Genomic DNA, 20,557 nt, shown 5'->3' with positions numbered 1-20,557 from the left:
ATTTTTTTTTTTTTTTTTATTGCTTTTGGTTATTTTTGGCTAAATGTTGAAAGTATGGACATCCAATGCCATTAGAATAAAGATTATAATCAACATAAGCTTTACAGATAGCCTGATGCAGTCAGTCAGAATGACTGTGTGGGTACACTGTGGCTGTGATGTCTGCACGTCAGCTTGCATGTTAGTAAGCTGATGTAACTATAACATCAGCTTGCTCACTGTGTCAATGCTAAAGTTTATATGCTATTAAAGGATTATGAGTAAATGTCCACTTGTGGCATGTTATTCAAAGCGGTAATCACATTCCTCATTTGTAACAAGATTAATCTCTCTTAATGGTAGTAGTTTTTTTTTTTTTTTTTTTTTTTTACAAATGATTTACCATCAATCATAGAGAAGGATACAGAGCAAAACCTACAATTGAGGAACTACAGAATGAAATGAACGGAGACGGAGATGAGTGTTGCCAAACCGCAAAGAAAAAAGTGCATTGGTCAGTTTGAGGTTTCCAGGCATTCAGGAAACAAGAAAACATCAACTCAATTCTCTTCCCCTGACACAATCTTCCCTCTCATCTTATAGTTCTATATAGATATGATGCTAGGTTAAAATACACACCCAGTTTACATTATTAATGGCACTTACATGTTAAATTGCTGTAATAATTGTGTTTTGTTGTTAGAGTGATTTGTTGTTTTATTTCATGATTTTTTTTTTTTTTTTTAACTTTTTTTTATTGATTCTGTCTCTGTCTGTGTTGGAACATTAGCATCGTCTGTTAATGTGATTTGTGAATGGAACCCTGGAAGAACAGCATTTGTTCTGGGGGTTCTAATTTAAAAAATGAAACTCTGGCAACTGACATCTCGAGTTGTCCCACTCAAAGGTCTGTGGGCCGCCGAGGCCTCGGCATGTCCAGGCCGCACCCCTAGACTCTCGGCACCTGGATTTGCCGCTCGTGGCTCGGGTCATGTGACACTTTTTTTTTTTTTTTTTTTTTTTAAACAAAATTACAATTTCCTGATTTTATTTCGAATGCCCAATGCATATCCTGGAAAGTAAAACAAACAATAAAAAAAAACAGTGAGCTAATAATCATTTGACAGATAATTAATTCATGGATGCTGCACAAAGAGTTTATTATTGTGAGTGCATGGATTCCTAAACAGAGCATATGGTTAATCAGTCTGTGTATGTGGAGTTGTACTTGTGTATTTGTGTATTGTGTGACCTCTGATGAGCATCATAAACTTATGTCAGAATGATCCACACTGGCCATGTTCAGACTGATGAAGCACAATGCACCTAATGCAGTAGTTCACAGACACTGGAGGTCTGAGGCACACAGGTATAAACCAAGCAAGTGCAAATATCTTGTTCTGTCTGATTGAAGCTCTAGAACCAACTGACTGTTGGTTTGGTCTCATCAAGTAATTTGTTGATAACACAGTATTCAAAATAAACATTCAAATATTCCTGTTGTAAAACACACTTTATTTTTAGATGAAGATATTTTAATGACAAAAAAAATTGCATCTCAACAGCAGGGAAACAGCACCTCCCAGTGACTGCACGGGAGGCATCACAGCATCATTTAAAGTGCATGATGATGATCGATGGCGTGCAGCGTCCACTTCATGTACAAAGAGGTTAGTAAAAGTCTGGGGGGGGGGGGGGTTTAAAATTTGGCTTTTGGGGTTTGTTCCAGCACCGTCCTCATGTCTAACAGTGCTTCCTCCACAGCTCGGGCCAGATGTGCTGCGTTAGTCTCTTTGCAGGTGTTGAAAGATGACACAGCAAAGTTGGTGTGATCGTTCATAGGGTTGTAGCACACGCCGTATCCGTTGGGCACGACTGGACCGAAACACATGACGCAGTCCGTCTTGGACGGTACCTTGTGGAGACATGAGAATGTAGCGGTTAGTTAGCAAACAGATTTAGTTACAGGGTTAAAGAACAAAATAATAATAAATAAAAAAAAACAAAAAAATCAATGACCACCTACCTGACTTGTAGACAGCTGGTAATGCAAGGCTTTTGCGTAGGCAGCATCTTTGAAGATATCAGGCATGGAGAGTTTTTCATCAACAGCCTGCATCTTAAGTCCCAGGAGGTGTCTGTCTATAGCCTGGCCACTGATTGCCTGTAAAGAGAGAGAGAAGTCATGTGTGTTCACACAGTGCAACAGTGTGGCTCACCGATTGTCGACAAGAAGAATTTTTCATGACTCTGAATACTCACCATGTTAGTGTACGCCCTGTGTGCTTTTACAGCTTTCTCCATGAGATCGACCTTCTGTGTTCTGTGAAAGAGGAAGAAGACTGGGCTTTAAAACTGCATTTGTAAGAGTGAGATTGCTCAAGATTTAAAGCATAAACATTACTCATTATGCTGCAGAAATAAAAAGCTAGTGAACCTGCCCCAGAAGCACAACACAGAAGGCTGCATGGAGCATGGTGTCCATGGTAGGACACCATGGAGCATTATGATTTGGGGCTGTGTTGCCTCTGGGTCTGGACAGCTCAACATCATGGAGGGGAAAATAAATTACAGGATCATTTCAGAGTGTCTGTCACCAGCTGAAGCTCAGGAGAAGCTGGATGATGCAGCAGAACAATGACCTTCAACACTGAAGTAAATCAACTAAAGGATGACTTCAGTCATAGAAAACCCACCTTCTGCAGTGGACCAGTTAGACCCCAGTCCTAAACCCAGGAGAGATGCTGAGGACTGATCTCAGAGAGCCCTTCACACCAGACAAGTTAAGAATAGGCATTTTAATGAAGAATGGATCAAAACTCCTCCTGAATGTTGTGCAGGTTTAATGTTATTAGCTTTAACAAATTGTGTTAGTTTATAAGACCTGTTTGCTGGGGTCATCAAAGGCCTTGACAAATACAGCTGAGGCACTTGAAGCCGATCGGATTGTGTCTGTACGGCCCAGTCTGAACATACGCAGGGAGGCACTTTCATATGTGGCACAGCAGCACTGGTACATCCTGCAGAGACAAGAGGGGAGACAGTGGAAAAACCCCTGTAGCCCTTGTTTTGACATACAACAATGAGTGCAAAGAGTAAAAAGCCTCCATACAAAGACAGTCCATCTCCACATGACTTTTTCAGCATCTCACCTGTAGTAGGCCAGCTGTAGCGCTATCTGTATGAAGGCATCTGGGCTCATCTTGTGGGTCTTTGGGACATTTTTCCCCAAAGTGGCCAAATACCATGACCCTCGTATCCAGGTCTTGGGTCAGTCTGTGGAGGGAGAAATATCAGGACAGTGAGACCTGGTGTAACTCTGTGATTTAAGACATGAAGTGTAAACATATACAGTCTTAGGTTACTGGTCACTGGGCGTCATTATAAAAGCTGCCCTCACATGTTCATACTCTGCTTGGCCTCCTCAATGTCCTTCTTGATCTCTGTGGGAGTCTGCACCATCTCTGGCTTCCTCCTGTTACCACACACATGAGAGAAGAAAGGATGCATGAGATGGAACAAAAGCAAATGTAGTGGGAAAAAAATGATATTATTAATGGTACTTAATAAAGTTATGGTTTTCTAAATGTGCTTTTCTGTCTGTGGTCAATCAGTCCATGCTAGCAGCTGAATGTTGTGAGTGTCTGTGCACTCACTGCCTTAGTGCTGACTTTAACAATGATATATCAATAAATTAAAAAAAGCACTTCATAATACTGATTCATACACAGGGGCTTTCCTCCCAGGTACTCCACTGGTAGTGTCTCACTGTAAAAAATATAAACCAGCTCGTACAGAATGTACTTGTCTGCTATGAGAACCACAAGTTCATAGATCAGCCTGTCATGTACTGCAGAACACGAAGGGTCGTCCTCCCATGTTACCAGGATCGTCTGGTCAGAGCTGGTAAGATTCAGATTCTGAGGGCCACAATGCAAAAAACCTGAGGAATGAGCAGAGTACAGAATAAAGGACGTCCTTTATCCTGAAGAGTAAAGAGACAAACAGTAGTGAAGACACATTGAGAGCAATGTTAGTGGCGTTAATTGATGAGAAAGCAGCGACGAAGCACTTAAAAACTAATAAAAAATTATTGGATTTCAAATGTGTTGTTGTTCAAATTGGTTTTGTTTGGCGCGACAGGTTTTGCACAGTACCTGTTTCTGACGCACGTCTGCAGCCTCAAACCTGAAATCCCCCCCAAATGACCGAGGTGCTGTTTTACTTGGGGATTAAATGCCGCAGCTCCGCTTCTGCTCCAGCTGAAGCCGTTTGACTGATGAAGCAGCAGGTGGAGCAGGTTATACTGATTGCGTTAGCGCAGCGCTTCTCAATTATTTTCTGTTACGCCCCCACCCACTAACAGGCCAAGGTTTGGACTCAGCCTGTGAAATATCTTAGCATTTACTGGATTGATTAGCACCACGTTTCATTCATGTTTCATGGACTTTCCCTCTGACACCATGAGGTTTGTAGTTCAGAGTAAAATATCTCAACTGCTATGATTGCCATGAAATTCTGTGCAGACATTCTTACTGGCATTTCTTTTGCATGAATGTGCTGTAAAAATAGATAGATAGATAAATAATTAGGTAAATAAATAAATAAAAATAAAATGCAGAAAAAATTAGCCATAAGAAAACACCAAGTGCTGACTGCTGTTTAAATCGTTAAACACTTGAATCCTTATTTGAACGATTTAAACAGCAGTCATCACCTACTGTGTGTTCAGGTGATTTTGTGGTTTATTAATTTTAAGTTCAGGGGAAAAAAAACAAAATATAGAATAGCACTTCACAGAAGACAGCCAAATTTTTTCCTTTCAAACACTTTAAACAGATAAAATAAAAATAAAAAACTATTTGTGGGATTTGATTCTGACTTTGGTTTGATGACTGAAGGTATGAAAAAAAATTGACCGTGGCAAACAGCAAAGATGAAAGCAACACTACAGAGTGTACAGATACCCGTCAAGCTGTCCCAGCCCATGAGCACTTTGTAGCCATTACTACATTATTGCATGAGTACTTGGCGCTCGTGGGCCGGATCACACCCGTCTTCAAACTCAGCCTTTGTTTTGATCTCAGCTACACGCCTGAACATTTTGACTGACTGCATCTTGCACAGTTGTGATGCCAGGGCTGAAATCATGTGACACTTAACTTTTTTTTAAACAAAATTACTATTTCCTGATTTTATTTTGAATGTCCAATGCATATCCTGGAAAGTAAAACAATCAAAAAACAAAACAGTGAGCTAATAATCATTTGACAGATAATTAACTCATGGATGCAGTTTGTTAATCTGCACAAAGAGTTTATTATTGTGAGTGCATGGATTCCTAAACAGAGCATATGGTTAATCAGTCTGTGTATGTGGAGTTGTACTTGTGTATTTGTGTATTGTGTGACCTCTGATGAGCATCATAAACTTATGTCAGAATGATCCACACTGGCCATGTTCAGACTGATGAAGCACAATGCACCTAATGCAGTAGTTCATAGACACTGGAGGTCTGAGGCACACAGGTATAAACCAAGCAAGTGCAAATATCTTGTTCTGTCTGATTGAAGCTCTAGAACCAACTGACTGTTGGTTTGGTCTCATCAAGTAATTTGTTGATAACACAGTATTCAAAATACAACATTCAAATATTCCTGTTGTAAAACAGATGCTTTATTTTTAGATGAAGATATTTTAATGACAAAAAAAATTTGCATCTCAACAGCAGGGAAACAGCACCTCCCAGTGACTGCACGGGAGGCATCACAGCATCATTTAAAGTGCATGATGATGATCGATGGCGTGCAGCGTCCACTTCATGTATGAAGAGGTTAGTAAAAGTCTGGGGGGGGAGGATTTACAATTTGGCTTTTGGGGTTTGTTCCAGCACCGTCCTCATGTCTAACAGTGCTTCCTCCACAGCTCGGGCCAGATGTGCTGCATTAGTCTCTTCACAGGTGTTGAAAGATGACACAGCAAAGTTGATGTGATGGTTCATAGGGCTGTAGCACACGCCGTATGACGTAGTCTGTCTTGGACATTACCTTGTGGAGACATGAGAATGTAGCGGTTAGTTAGCAAACAGATTTAGTTACAGGGTTAAAGAACAAAAAAAAAAAAAAAAAAAAAAAAATCAATGACCACCTACCTGACTTGTAGACAGCTGGTAATGCAAGGCTTTTGCGTAGGCAGCATCTTTGAAGATATCAGGCATGGAGAGTTTTTCATCAACAGCCTGCATCTTAAGACCCAGGAGGTGTCTGTCTATAGCCTGGCCACTGATTGCCTGTAAAGAGAGAGAGAAGTCATGTGTGTTCACACAGTGCAACAGTGTGGCTCACCGATTGTCGACAAGAAGAATTTTTCATGACTCTGAATACTCACCATGTTAGTGTACGCCCTGTGTGCTTTTACAGCTTTCTCCATGAGATCGACCTTCTGTGTTCTGTGAAAAAGAGGAAGAAGACTTGACTTTAAAACTGCATTTGTAAGAGTGAGATTGCTCAAGATTTAAAGCATAAACATTACTCATTATGCTGCAGCAAGAAAAAGCAAGTGAACCTGCCCCAGAAGCACAACACAGAAGGCTGAATGGAGCATGGTGTCCATGGTAGGACACCATGGAGCATTATGATTTGGGGCTGTGTTGCCTCTGGGTCTGGACAGCTCAACATCATGGAGGGGAAAATGAATTACAGGATAATTTCAGAGTGTCTGTCACCAGCTGAAGCTCAGGAGAAGCTGGATGATGCAGCAGAACAATGACCTTCAACACTGAAGTAAATCAACTAAAGGATGACTTCAGTCATAGAAAACCCACCTTCTGCAGTGGACCAGTTAGACCCCAGTCCTAAACCCAGGAGAGATGCTGAGGACTGATCTCAGAGAGCCCTTCACACCAGACAAGTTAAGAATATGCCTGAGCTGAAGCAGCATTTTAATGAAGAATGGATCAAATCTCCTCCTGAATGTTGTGCAGGTTTAATGTTATTAGCTTTAACAAATTGTGTTAGTTTATAAGACCTGTTTGCTGGGGTCATCAAAGGCCTTGACAAATACAGCTGAGGCACTTGAAGCCGATCGGATTGTGTCTGTACGGCCCAGTCTGAACATACGCAGGGAGGCACTTTCATATGTGGCACAGCAACGCTGGTACATCCTGCAGAGACAAGAGGGGAGACAGTGGAAAAACCCCTGTAGCCCTTGTTTTGACATACAACAATGAGTGCAAAGAGTAAAAAGCCTCCATACAAAGACAGTCCATCTCCACATGACTTTTTCAGCATCTCACCTGTAGTAGGCCAGCTGTAGCGCTATCTGTATGAAGGCATCTGGGCTCATCTTGTGGGTCTTTGGGACATTTTTCACCAAAGTGGCCAAATACCATGACCCTCGTATCCAGGTCTTGGTTCAGTCTGTGGAGGGAGAAATATCAGGACAGTGAGACATGGTGTAACTCTGTGATTTAAGACATGAAGTGTAAACATATACAGTCTTAGGTTACTGGTCACTGGGCGTCATTATAAAAGCTGCCCTCACATGTTCATACTCTGCTTGGCCTCCTCAATGTCCTTCTTGATCTCTGTGGGAGTCTGCACCATCTCTGGCTTCCTTCCTGTTACCACACACATGAGAGAAGAAAGGATGCATGAGACGGAACAAAAGCAAATGTAGTGGGAAAAAAATGATATTATTAATGGTACTTAATAAAGTTATGGTTTTCTAAATGTGCTTTTCTGTCTGTGGTCAATCAGTCCATGCTAGCGGCTGAATGTTGTGAGTGTCTGTGCACTCACTGCCTTAGTGCTGACCTTAACAATGATATATCAATAAATTAAAAAAAGCACTTCATAATACTGATTCATACACAGGGGCTTTCCTCCCAGGTACTCCACTGGTAGTGTCTCGCTGTAAAAAATATAAACCAGCTCGTACAGAATGTACTTGCTTGTCTGCTATGAGAACCACAAGTTCATAGATCAGCCTGTCATGTACTGCAGAACACGAAGGGTCGTCCTCCCATGTTACCAGGATCGTCTGGTCAGAGCTGGTAAGATTCAGATTCTGAGGTCCACAATGCAAAAAACCTGAGGAATGAGTACAGATTAAAGGATGTCCTGTATCCTGAACAGTAAAGAGACAAACAGTAGTGAAGACACATTGAGAGCAATGTTAGTGGCGTTAATTGATGAGAAAGCAGCGACGAAGCACTGAAAAACTAATAAAAAATTATTGGATTTCAAATGTGTTGTTGTTCAAATTGGTTTTGTTTGGCGCGACAGGTTTTGCACAGTACCTGTTTCTGACGCACGTCTGCAGCCTGAAACCCGAAATCCCCCCCAAATGACCGAGGTGCTGTTTTACTTGGGGATTAAATGCCGCAGCTCCGCTTCTGCTCCAGCTGAAGCCGTTTGACTGATGAAGCAGCAGGTGGAGCAGGTTATACTGATTGCGTTAGCGCAGCGCTTCTCAATTATTTTCTGTTACGCCCCCACCCACTAACAGGCCAAGGTTTGGAATCAGCCTGTGAAATATCTTAGCATTTACTGGATTGATTAGCACCACGTTTCATTCATGTTTCATGGACTTTCCCTCTGGCACCATGAAGTTTGTAGTTCAGAGTAAAATATCTCAACTGCTATGATTGCCATGAAATTCTGTGCAGGAATTCTTACTGGCATTTCTTTTGCATGAATGTGCTGTAAAAATAGATAGATAGATAAATAATTAGGTAAATAAATAAATAAAAATAAAATGCAGAAAAAATTAGCCATAAGAAAACACCAAGTGCTGACTGCTGTTTAAATCGTTAAACACTTGAATCCTTATTTGAACGATTTAAACAGCAGTCATCACCTTCTGTGTGTTCAGGTGATTTTGTGGTTTATTAATTTTAAGTTCAGGGGAAAAAAAACAAAATATAGAATAGCACTTCACAGAAGACAGCCAAATTTTATCCTTTCAAACACTTTAAACAGATAAAATAAAAATAAAAAACTATTTGTGGGATTTGATTCTGACTTTGGTTTGATGACTGAAGGTATGAAAAAATATTGATCGTGGCAAACAGCAAAGATGAAAGCAACACTACAGAGTGTACAGATACCCGTCAAGCTGTCCCAGCCCATGAGCACTTTGTAGCCATTACTACATTATTGCATGAGTACTTGGCGCTCGTGGGCTGGATCACACCCGTCTTCAAACTCAGCCTTTGTTTTGATCTCAGCTACACGCCTGAACATTTTGACTGACTGCATCTTGCACAGTTGTGATGCCAGGGCTGAAATCATGTGACACTTAACTTTTTTTTAAACAAAATTACTATTTCCTGATTTTATTTTGAATGTCCAATGCATATCCTGGAAAGTAAAACAATCAAAAAACAAAACAGTGAGCTAATCATTTGACAGATAATTAACTCATGGATGCAGTTTGTTAATCTGCACAAAGAGTTTATTATTGTGAGTGCATGGATTCCTAAACAGAGCATATGGTTAATCAGTCTGTGTATGTGGAGTTGTACTTGTGTATTTGTGTATTGTGTGACCTCTGATGAGCATCATAAACTTATGTCAGAATGATCCACACTGGCCATGTTCAGACTGATGAAGCACAATGCACCTAATGCAGTAGTTCACAGACACTGGAGGTCTGAGGCACACAGGTATAAACCAAGCAAGTGCAAATATCTTGTTCTGTCTGATTGAAGCTCTAGAACCAACTGACTGTTGGTTTGGTCTCATCAAGTAATTTGTTGATAACACAGTATTCAAAATAAACATTCAAATATTCCTGTTGTAAAACAGATGCTTGATTTTTAGATGAAGATATTTTAATGACAAAAAAAATTTGCATCTCAACAGCAGGGAAACAGCACCTCCCAGTGACTGCACGGGAGGCATCACAGCATCATTTAAAGTGCATGATGATGATCGATGGCGTGCAGCGTCCACTTCATGTATGAAGAGGTTAGTAAAAGTCTGGGGGGGAGGATTTACAATTTGGCTTTTGGGGTTTGTTCCAGCACCGTCCTCATGTCTAACAGTGCTTCCTCCACAGCTCGGGCCAGATGTGCTGCGTTAGTCTCTTTGCAGGTGTTGAAAGATGACACAGCAAAGTTGATGTGATGGTTCATAGGGTTGTAGCACACGCCGTATGACGTAGTCCGTCTTGGACGTTACCTTGTGGAGACATGAGAATGTAGCGGTTAGTTAGCAAACAGATTTAGTTACAGGGTTAAAGAACAAAAAAAAAAAAATAATAAAAATAAATAAATAAATAAAATCAATGACCACCTACCTAACTTGTAGACAGCTGGTAATGCAAGGCTTTTGCGTAGGCAGCATCTTTGAAGATATCAGGCATGGAGAGTTTTTCATCAACAGCCTGCATCTTAAGACCCAGGAGGTGTCTGTCTATAGCCTGGCCATTGATTGCCTGTAAAGAGAGAGAGAAGTCATGTGTGTTCACCCAGTGCAACAGTGTGGCTCAATTGTCGACAAGAAGAATTTTTCATGACTCTGAATACTCACCATGTTAGTGTACGCCCTGTGTGCTTTTACAGCTTTCTCCATGAGATCGACCTTCTGTGTTCTGTGAAAAAGAGGAAGAAGACTTGACTTTAAAACTGCATTTGTAAGAGTGAGATTGCTCAAGATTTAAAGCATAAACATTACTCATTATGCTGCAGCAAGAAAAAGCTAGTGAACCTGCCCCAGAAGCACAACACAGAAGGCTGCATGGAGCATGGTGTCCATGGTAGGACACCATGGAGCATTATGATTTGGGGCTGTGTTGCCTCTGGGTCTGGACAGCTCAACATCATGGAGGGGAAAATGAATTACAGGATAATTTCAGAGTGTCTGTCACCAGCTGAAGCTCAGGAGAAGCTGGATGATGCAGCAGAACAATGACCTTCAACACTGAAGTAAATCTACTACAGGATGACTTCAGTCATAGAAAATCCACCTTCTGCAGTGGACCAGTTAGACCCCAGACCTAAACCCAGGAGAGATGCTGAGGACTGATCTCAGAGAGCCCTTCACACCAGACAAGTTAAGAATATGCCTGAGCTGAAGCAGCGTTTTAATGAAGAATGGATCAAATCTCCTCCTGAATGTTGTGCAGGTTTAATGTTATTAGCTTTAACAAATTGTGTTAGTTTATAAGACCTGTTTGCTGGGGTCATCAAAGGCCTTGACAAATACAGCTGAGGCACTTGAAGCCGATCGGATTGTGTCTGTACGGCCCAGTCTGAACATACGCAGGGAGGCACTTTCATATGTGGCACAGCAGCGCTGGTACATCCTGCAGAGACAAGAGGGGAGACAGTGGAAAAACCCCTGTAGCCCTTGTTTTGACATACAACAATGAGTGCAAAGAGTAAAAAGCCTCCATACAAAGACAGTCCATCTCCACATGACTTTTTCAGCGTCTCACCTGTAGTAGGCCAGCTGTAGCGCTATCTGTATGAAGGCATCTGGGCTCATCTTGTGGGTCTTTGGGACATTTTTCACCAAAGTGGCCAAATACCATGACCCTCGTATCCAGGTCTTGGTTCAGTCTGTGGAGGGAGAAATATCAGGACAGTGAGACATGGTGTAACTCTGTGATTTAAGACATGAAGTGTAAACATATACAGTCTTAGGTTACTGGTCACTGGGTGTCATTATAAAAGCTGCCCTCACATGTTCATACTCTGCTTGGCCTCCTAAATGTCCTTCTTGATCTCTGTGGGAGTCTGCACCATCTCTGGCTTCCTCCTGTTACCACACACATGAGAGAAGAAAGGATGCATGAGATGGAACAAAAGCAAATGTAATGGGAAAAAATGATATTATTAATGGTACTTAAAAAAGTTATGGTTTTCTAAATGTGCTTTTCTGTCTGTGGTCAATCAGTCCATGCTAGCAGCTGAATGTTGTGAGTGCCTGTGCACTCACTGTCTTAGTGCTGACTTTAACAATGATATATCAATAAATTTTAAAAAAGCACTTCATAATACTGATTCATACACAGGGGCTTTCCTCCCAGGTACTCCACTGGTAGTGTCTCACTGTAAAAAATATAAACCAGCTCGTACAGAATGTACTTGCTTGTCTGCTATGAGAACCACAAGTTCATAGATCAGCCTGTCATGTACTGCAGAACACGAAGGGTCGTCCTCCCATGTTACCAGGATCGTCTGGTCAGAGCTGGTAAGATTCAGATTCTGAGGTCCATAATGCAAAAAACCTGAGGAATGAGTACAGATGAGGAATGAGTACAGATTAAAGGATGTCCTGTATCCTGAAGAGTAAAGAGACAAACAGTAGTGAAGACACACTGAGAGCAATGTTAGTGGCGTTAATTGATGAAAAAGCAGTGACGAAGCACTTAAAAACTGATTAAAAAAATTATTGGATTTCAAACGTGTTTGAGAAACATGCATGTACATTCTATGAAGTCCTTGACCAATGGCAGTTATTTTTCTATTTTTGCTAAACTTTTCACCGGAACTTTTTCGTCACGCAAATGCAAACGTGGTGATTTTTCAGGTGTCGGTATAAATTAGTTGTATTTGGCGCGACAGGTTTTGCACAGTACCTGTTTCTGACGCACGTCTGCAGCCTGAAACCCGAAATCCCCCCCAAATGACCGAGGTGCTGTTTTACTTGGGGATTAAATGCCGCAGCTCCGCTTCTGCTCCAGCTGAAGCCGTTTGACTGATGAAGCAGCAGGTGGAGCAGGTTATACTGATTGCGTTAGCGCAGCGCTTCTCAATTATTTTCTGTTACGCCCCCACCCACTAACAGGCCAAGGTTTGGAATCAGCCTGTGAAATATCTTAGCATTTACTGGATTGATTAGCACCACGTTTCATTCATGTTTCATGGACTTTCCCTCTGACACCATGAGGTTTGTAGTTCAGAGTAAAATATCTCAGCTGCTATGATTGCCATGAAATTCTGTGCAGGAATTCTTACTGGCATTTCTTTTGCATGAATGTGCTGTAAAAATAAATAAATAAATAAATAAATAAATAAATAAATAAATAAAAATGCAGACAAAATTAGCCATAAGACACCAAGTGCTTTAAAAACACAGTATATTCAAATGAGGATTCAAGTGCTGAACGATTTAAACAGAAGTCATCACCTACTGTGTGTTCAGGTGATTTTGTGGTTTATTAATTTTAATTTCAGGAAAAAAAAAAAACAAAATATAGAATAGCACTTCACAGAAGACAGACAAATTTTATCCTTTCAAACACATTAAACAGATAAAAAAAAAAAAAAAAAAACTATATGTGGGATTTGATTCTGACTTTAGTTTGATGACTGATGGTATGAAAAAATTTGACCGTGGCAAACAGCAAAGATGAATGCAACACTACAGAGTGTACAGATACCCGTCAAGCTGTCCCAGCCCATGAGCACTTTGTAGCCATTACTACATTATTGCATGAGTACTTGGCGCTCGTGGGCCGGATCACACCCGTCTTCAAACTCAGCCTTTGTTTTGATCTCAGCTACACGCCTGAACATTTTGACTGACTGCATCTTGCACAGTTGTGATGCCAGGGCTGAAATCATGTGACACTTAACTTTTTTTTAAACAAAATTACTATTTCCTGATTTTATTTTGAATGTCCAATGCATATCCTGGAAAGTAAAACAATCAAAAAATAAAACAGTGAGCTAATAATCATTTGACAGATAATTAACTCATGGATGCAGTTTGTTAATCTGCACAAAGAGTTTATTATTGTGAGTGCATGGATTCCTAAACAGAGCATATGGTTAATCAGTCTGTGTATGTGGAGTTGTACTTGTGTATTTGTGTATTGTGTGACCTCTGATGAGCATCATAAACTTATGTCAGAATGATCCACACTGGCCATGTTCAGACTGATGAAGCACAATGCACCTAATGCAGTAGTTCATAGACACTGGAGGTCTGAGGCACACAGGTATAAACCAAGCAAGTGCAAATATCTTGTTCTGTCTGATTGAAGCTCTAGAACCAACTGACTGTTGGTTTGGTCTCATCAAGTAATTTGTTGATAACACAGTATTCAAAATAAACATTCAAATATTCCTGTTGTAAAACACATGCTTGATTTTTAGATGAAGATATTTCAATGACAAAAAAAAAAAAAAAAATCTCAACAGCAGGGAAACAGCACCTCCCAGTGACTGCATGGGAGGCATCACAGCATCATTTAAAGTGCATGATGATGGTCGATGGCGTGCAGCGTCCACTTCATGTACAAGGAGGTTAGTAAAAGTCTGGGGGGGGGGGGGATTTACAATTTGGCTTTTGGGGTTTGTTCCAGCACCGTCCTCATGTCTAACAGTGCTTCCTCCACAGCTCGGGCCAGATGTGCTGCGTTAGTCTCTTCGCAGGTGTTGAAAGATGACACGGCAAAGTTGATGTGATCGTTCATAGGGTTGTAGCACACGCCGTATCCGTTGGGCACGACTGGACCGAAACACATGACGCAGTCCGTCTTGGACGGTACCTTGTGGAGACATGAGAATGTAGCGGTTAGTTAGCAAACAGATTTAGTTACAGGGTTAAAGAACAAAAAAAAAAAAATCAATGACCACCTACCTGACTTGTAGACAGCTGGTAATGCAAGGCTTTTGCGTAGGCAGCATCTTTGAAGATATCAGGCATGGAGAGTTTTTCATCAACAGCCTGCATCTTAAGTCCCAGGAGGTGTCTGTCTATAGCCTGGCCACTGATTGCCTGTAAAGAGAGAGAGAAGTCATGCGTGTTCACCCAGTGCAACAGTGTGGCTCACCGATTAATTGTCGACAAGAAGAATTTTTCATGACTCTGAATACTCACCATGTTAGTGTACGCCCTGTGTGCTTTTACAGCTTTCTCCATGAGATCGACCTTCTCTGTGTTCTGTGAAAAAGAGGAAGAAGACTTGACTTTAAAACTGCATTTGTAAGAGTGAGATTGCTCAAGATTTAAAGCATAAACATTACTCATTATGCTGCAGCAAAACTGACTGATAAAGACCCCAGCCTAACAATTTCTAAGATTCTGGGTCGTAATCTGAATTCATCAGTTCTCATCAGACCTGTTTGCTGGGGTCATCAAAGGCCTTGACAAACGCAAATGAGGCACTTGAAGCTGATCGGATTGTGTCTGTACGGCCCAGTCTGAACATACGCAGGGAGGCACTTTCATATGTGGCACAGCAGCACTGGTACATCCTGCAGAGACAAGAGGGGAGACAGTGGAAAAACCCCTGTAGCCCTTGTTTTGACATACAACAATGAGTGCAAAGAGTAAAAAGCCTCCATACAAAGACAGTCCATCTCCACATGACTCTTTCAGCATCTCACCTGTAGTAGGCCAGCTGTAGCGCTATCTGTATGAAGGCATCTGGGCTCATCTTGTGGGTCTTTGGGACATTTTTCCCAAAGTGGCCAAATACCATGACCCTCATATCCAGGTCTTGGGCCAGTCTGTGGAGGGAGAAATATCAGGACAGTGAGACCTGGTGTAACTCTGTGATTTAAGACATGAAGTGTAAACATATACAGTCTTAGGTTACTGGTCACTGGGCGTCATTATAAAAGCTGCCCTCACATGTTCATACTCTGCTTGGCCTCCTCAATGTCCTTCTTGATCTCAGGGGTGATACTGAAGTGTAGTTTCTGGGGCATGGGCAAAGGCACCATGGGAGTCTGCACCATCTCTGGCTTCCTCCTGTTACCACACACATGAGAGAAGAAAGGATGCATGAGATGGAACAAAAGCAAATGTAGTGGAAAAAAAATGATATCATTAATGGTACTTAATAAAGTTATGGTTTTCTAAATGTGCTTTTCTGTCTGTGGTCAATCAGTCCATGCTAGCAGCTGAATGTTGTGAGTGCCTGTGCACTCACTGCCTTAGTGCTGACCTTAAGAATGATATATCAATAAATTGTAATAAGAAAAAAAAAAAAGACGCCTACAGAGTCTAAATAATCTTTGACCTACTTACGTGTATTCTACGACGTGGTCGATCAAGGCCACAATAGGTGGGCCTTCAGCTGGGGCGTGCTCATAGTTTGCACCGCACGACCCGTTTTCTCCAATAATAAACTGAAACAAAGATCAGAAACATCAGAGAACCAAAATAAGAAAAAAGAAAAACAGTATTTGCATTAGATGCATCTCTCTGTCTCTCCTTTCATCCATCACTCAGCTCTCACTTTTCTTGTCTGCAGTCTTTGGTCATTAGCTTTGGTTATTAACTAGGTAGTTTTATCAGATCTTCCACCATATGTCTTAGCATACATGTAACATACATTACTTGACCTATTACTAATAAATGCCCATTGTGTGTGTGTGTGCCTCTGTGGGTCACCTGCAGCGTCTTGTCAAACCAGCGGTTGCCACTGTTCCACTGGGTGCCTCCTCCGTGCAGCATCTGGACGGCAGCAGAGCTGCGGGACATCTCATCAGACATGTGAGGCATCGCTCCATCCAAACACACGGTGAAGATGCTTCTTTGGATAGCTGACACAGATTCTTTGTTGGTCTTATCTGGACATGTCAGGCACAGACACGCAAAGGAAAGGATGCAAGTCATGATTTATTCAAGTTCTTTTATTTTGAAATATCACAGCCCTGTGTATATTGCTTTTCAGAATTTTGATAAAACTCCTGCATCCTTTATCTCGGTGTCAGTGGTCTGTTAGCTCACCCTTGATGAGGTTGACGTAGGCCTTGCCCCAGGAGTCCCGATGCTGGGTGGTCAGGATGCCAACGGGCTCCACGTCAGTCTGTTGAGAGGAGCTGCAGATTCTGTCCAGCTGAACGCAGAGCTGATCGACCGTCAGCGGAGTCCCATCACTGCTGTATACGTCCAGCACGAAGAACTGATTCCAGGTAGAGAAAAGGAAAAGCTCGGTCAGGCTTATTGGCGCAACCTCACATTGTCCCAGAAGAGCTGAGGCACAGATATGTGGTTTGGAACAGCGCTCCTCACCTGATAGTTGTGCACCACAGTGATGTGTTTGGGGGGCGGTGAGCTCTTGGCGTGGTTCACCACAGAATCTCTCTTCAGACCAGGGATACGACAGGATGACAGCACTTCGTAATACTGATTCATACACAGGGGCTTTCCTCCCAGGTACTCCACTGGTAGTGTCTCGCTGTAAAAAATATACACGCTCTGCCGTTACACACCAACGTTCAGTTTCATAAGGAGACAGGGTTTGATGCACTCAGAGTATCACTGGGGGAAACTGTCAAACCTTGAACTCTTCGTCATTTCCCTCAAACTATCACTGAACAGTTTCTGCAGCGTGGCAGGACGCATCATCCTGCTGAAAGAGGACACTGCCACCAGGGAACACCACCACCACCACAAAGAGGAGTACTTGGTTTGTAACAGTGTTTAAGAAGCTGATATGTGTCAAAGTGACATCTACATGAATTCATGTTGTGGCTGACTGGTGTGTGTATCTGTTGTGGCCTAAGGAAATTTAAAAAGCTTGACAATCTTTTCAGCCAGCAAAAGACACATCTGACTATTCAAAATGTAAATTCATGTTACAATAATTAAATTTCACGTCCCAAAATATATTGATGAGCTCCTAGAAGACAGAAACTAACACAGGTTGCGGGATGATTAAGCTGTTATGTGTGTTGTGAAACTCAGCACTCACTTGTCAATCATTGTCTTAAAGTCCAAAACACCTGCTATCAGTTTGGCAGCAAACCTGAACACAGAGAATGATTATTCATATTAACGATTGTTCATTAATTATTCGTTAACTTGTAACATCACTTTTAAAAAGCAGGACTGATAACAGAAAAATGCAGTGCAGCTGAATGATATTATATTAAACTGGACTTGTTACATATATTGTTACATAAACAGTAAAATCCTTGTTAACTGTTACCAAACACATGCTCTCTGTGTGATCACCTTATTTGTCCGTGCTTATCGTTGAAGTTCATGCGAGGCAACACCAGCCCGGGACTTGAATGGACCACCACGGGCAACCGGTACTCAAGATAAGCAACCTGCACCCACCACTGTGACAACTACAGAGACACACATCCAGACAGAGACAACCGAAAGATCAAGCTATCAGCACTACATCCAAAGTGTCCACAGCTGTTTGTCTAGTTGAACTCACCCAGTTCTCTGTGTTGCGTGCTCTCTTTTCCAGGCCTCTCTGCAGTCTCTCTCCAACCCCTCCTGCTTTCTGAAACTCCTGCACCAGCTCTTTCGTGTGCTTCAGCTCATCCACCTCCACAATGGGCTCCAGGGCGGTGATGTAGCGCTCACAGGTCTGTTGCAGCAGGGGGACGGGCAGACTGGGAAGGCCCTGCTGGTGGGTGAGGTATCTGCCAGCAACCCGAGTTGCTGATACAGGCTTCACCAAGTGATTTGGTTTCACTAAGCCACAGGGTTTCACCATCCCCACCTTCCTCTGAGAGACAAAAGAGCGTATGTTAAATACATGTTCGTGCTGGAAGAATGTGCTGTTTCACATTAGAGAAAAAAAAAGCAGGGACAACACTTCTTGCTCATGACTGAAGAGAACCCAGGTCAGTTCAGATTGTTTGGACGTAAACCACACACTGATCACAGTGTTACTCACTTACTCACTGCAGAGGTACAGACAAAAACCTAAAGTTCACCCAACACAGTCTAAAACCCTTTCAATGTGGAGTGAGGATGCAACAGAACAGCTCAGAGGATGTATGGACTGGAAGGCATCCTTTAAAGGTTCTTATAATGACCCTGAGGCCCTCAATGATTCAATAACTTCTTATTTTTCTTCTTATTTGCAGTTTTCTGTACACAACTGCAAAAGAGGTTCCAGATAATAATCCATGGATTACAAAGGACCTAAAACAAGCACTGGCCCAGACAAAGGAAGAATTTTTACAGGATAATCATGACAGATTTAATTCCTTGAATAAGGAATTACAATCCAAACTAAGCAATGCAAAGTGTAATTATAAGAGCAAAGAGGATAAGCCATTACAACTTATGAGTTCTTTCTTTCTTTAATTAAAAAACATTTATTCTCAAACTGCTGTTTTATAAAATGATTGTTCATCTGTCCATTTCTTGCCTTTTATGTTACTCCATGTTTCTTGGCATCCATCAGCTGTTGTGTTTTCTGGTTCGTGGTTTTGTTTTGGGAGGTGTTATTGTGTCCTGCACCCCAGGGCCTCTATAACGTGACCGGCGACATATATCGCCGGTAGGGGGCAGTCTGTGCTCATGTTTAACTCGAACACAGCAGGGAAACACCGGTCAGCAGCAGCACTAAGAAGGGCTTAACGGAACACTAAAAACATACCGAAACTCTGAGTTATTTCCGTGTGCACATGCAATGTAGGTTGAAGATTTCAATTTAAATTATCCAGTTCAATAGGATCTGGCGATCGGGTGTTAAAAAAAAACACATGTAAATAAACGAATTAGTCTTTAGCAAGGGTCCTGTGGCATATGGTAGTACTGAAAATGATAACTTTGACGTAAATGTCGTTGACAAGACAACGACATGTACGGTTTTTGTGAGTAACTGAATTGTCTTTAGAGCTATATCAAATAGTATTTCTTCAGACACATTTGGTGTGTTTGCCCAATAACACGATCAATGTGTTGACAAACAGCATGACTTTAACGTTATGTTTTCTTCTTTCCTTACAAATCCATAGAAGTTGTTGCAGTTCACTATAAAGAGACTTGGCGCCAGACCAAATAAAACTGAATAGTATAGTCTCGCTCTCCCTTGTCCTTGGCGTCTTTTAGCTATATTTAATCTTGGCTAACCACATAATCACCTTTGACCCAGTAAGGTTAGCTAACTGTTAACTACTGCTACTTCAGTTTATTACAATACAGCTAACATTGCTAGCAGCTAGCTAGCAAACATGCCTCATCACCTAGTTAGCTTAGTAGCGTTTAACCGATTCCTCATCTTAATCATTCAGGCTGTCTCAGGACGGCGACAGTAGTTATCGAGTCAGCGTCCCTTGTCTTTTCAGTCAGTTAAAGTGGGCTATGGGTCAGTGTTAACAGCTAAAGGTGCGTTACTTACCATAGTTCTGCTGCAAATGCCCCACATTCTGCATTCAAAGTAACGCCCACAGCCTCAGGTCCGTCAGATCTCGAAGTCCACTACAACTGGTTAGCTTTAGGCTTTAAGCCAAGTACTGCACCGGCGTTTGTTCAGACCCACCGGAGATCAACCCCATGCAGCTCCACACAGCACAGCTGCTCAACACACAGGTTGGGTAAAGTTACCCAGCTGTAGACGCTCCTTTAAAGAAGCGGTGGGTGTGACTGTCTTGAAATATACATGCACTGTTTACAATCCGATAACACACACACACACACACACACACACACACACACACACACACACACACACACACACACACACACACACACACACACACACACTCATATATATATATCGAAAGAGAGAGAGACTAAATGAGACAGGCAGGGGCCAGTCTGTACAATAAGCTCTTTTCTAGTTTATACCGCATTTTGCCGATAACATTTTTTAACTAAAGTAAGTCAGTAAATGCATAACTTTTATTTATTTT

General features: G+C 41.8%; 1 protein-coding gene, 1 long non-coding RNA gene and 2 pseudogenes across 4 annotated transcripts; all 4 read right to left on the bottom strand.

Moving 5' to 3' along the window:
- Positions 1-1,528: 1,528 nt before the first annotated feature.
- On the bottom strand, positions 1,529-20,291 carry LOC121195831 (carnitine O-acetyltransferase-like). 3 transcript variants are annotated; one of them, XM_041059506.1, is made up of 16 exons: positions 20,044-20,291; positions 18,121-18,417; positions 17,907-18,025; positions 17,644-17,697; positions 16,962-17,127; positions 16,677-16,851; positions 16,338-16,516; positions 15,972-16,072; positions 15,573-15,692; positions 15,326-15,448; positions 15,058-15,193; positions 14,817-14,879; positions 14,577-14,714; positions 14,398-14,484; positions 9,941-10,105; positions 1,529-1,639 (listed from the first exon to the last, which is right to left on the bottom strand). In XM_041059506.1, the coding sequence occupies exons 1-15, from the start codon at positions 20,068-20,070 to the stop codon at positions 9,977-9,979; spliced, it is 1,914 nt and encodes a 637-aa protein (XP_040915440.1). In that variant the 5' UTR covers positions 20,071-20,291; the 3' UTR covers positions 1,529-1,639; positions 9,941-9,976. The 3 variants fall into 3 exon arrangements, 2 of the variants coding, with proteins under 2 accessions (XP_040915440.1, XP_040915439.1); XM_041059505.1 differs by lacking the exon at positions 1,529-1,639 and having other exon boundaries at positions 9,414-10,105; positions 20,044-20,290; XR_005895511.1 differs by lacking the exons at positions 1,529-1,639; positions 9,941-10,105; positions 14,817-14,879 and having other exon boundaries at positions 14,459-14,484; positions 14,577-14,713; positions 20,044-20,289.
- On the bottom strand, positions 1,679-6,223 carry LOC121195796 (annotated as a pseudogene).
- On the bottom strand, positions 6,134-7,583 carry LOC121195795 (annotated as a pseudogene).
- LOC121195833 lies at positions 10,514-11,496 on the bottom strand. The gene is made up of 3 exons (XR_005895512.1): positions 11,422-11,496; positions 11,154-11,289; positions 10,514-10,575 (listed from the first exon to the last, which is right to left on the bottom strand). It is a non-coding gene; the product is annotated as an uncharacterized LOC121195833 (long non-coding RNA).
- Positions 20,292-20,557: the final 266 nt, after the last annotated feature.

Source organism: Toxotes jaculatrix, chromosome 16, assembly GCF_017976425.1.
Source record: "Toxotes jaculatrix isolate fToxJac2 chromosome 16, fToxJac2.pri, whole genome shotgun sequence".
Lineage (NCBI taxonomy): Eukaryota > Metazoa > Chordata > Actinopteri > Toxotidae > Toxotes > Toxotes jaculatrix.
The sequence above is the reverse complement of the archived record's forward strand: the minus strand, read 5'-3'. Positions and strand labels throughout refer to the sequence as shown.

Bases quoted from the DNA above. Each gene is read 5' to 3' on its own strand.
- LOC121195831 (XM_041059506.1), bottom strand. From the start codon at position 20,070: ATGTGGGGCATTTGCAGCAGAACTATG. The intron at 18,418-20,043 runs GTAAGTAACGCA...TTTGTCTCTCAG, and splicing joins GCATTTGCAGCAGAACTATG to AGGAAGGTGGGGATGGTGAA. The intron at 15,693-15,971 runs GTAAGTAGGTCA...GTGTGGTAACAG, and splicing joins GACCACGTCGTAGAATACAC to GAGGAAGCCAGAGATGGTGC.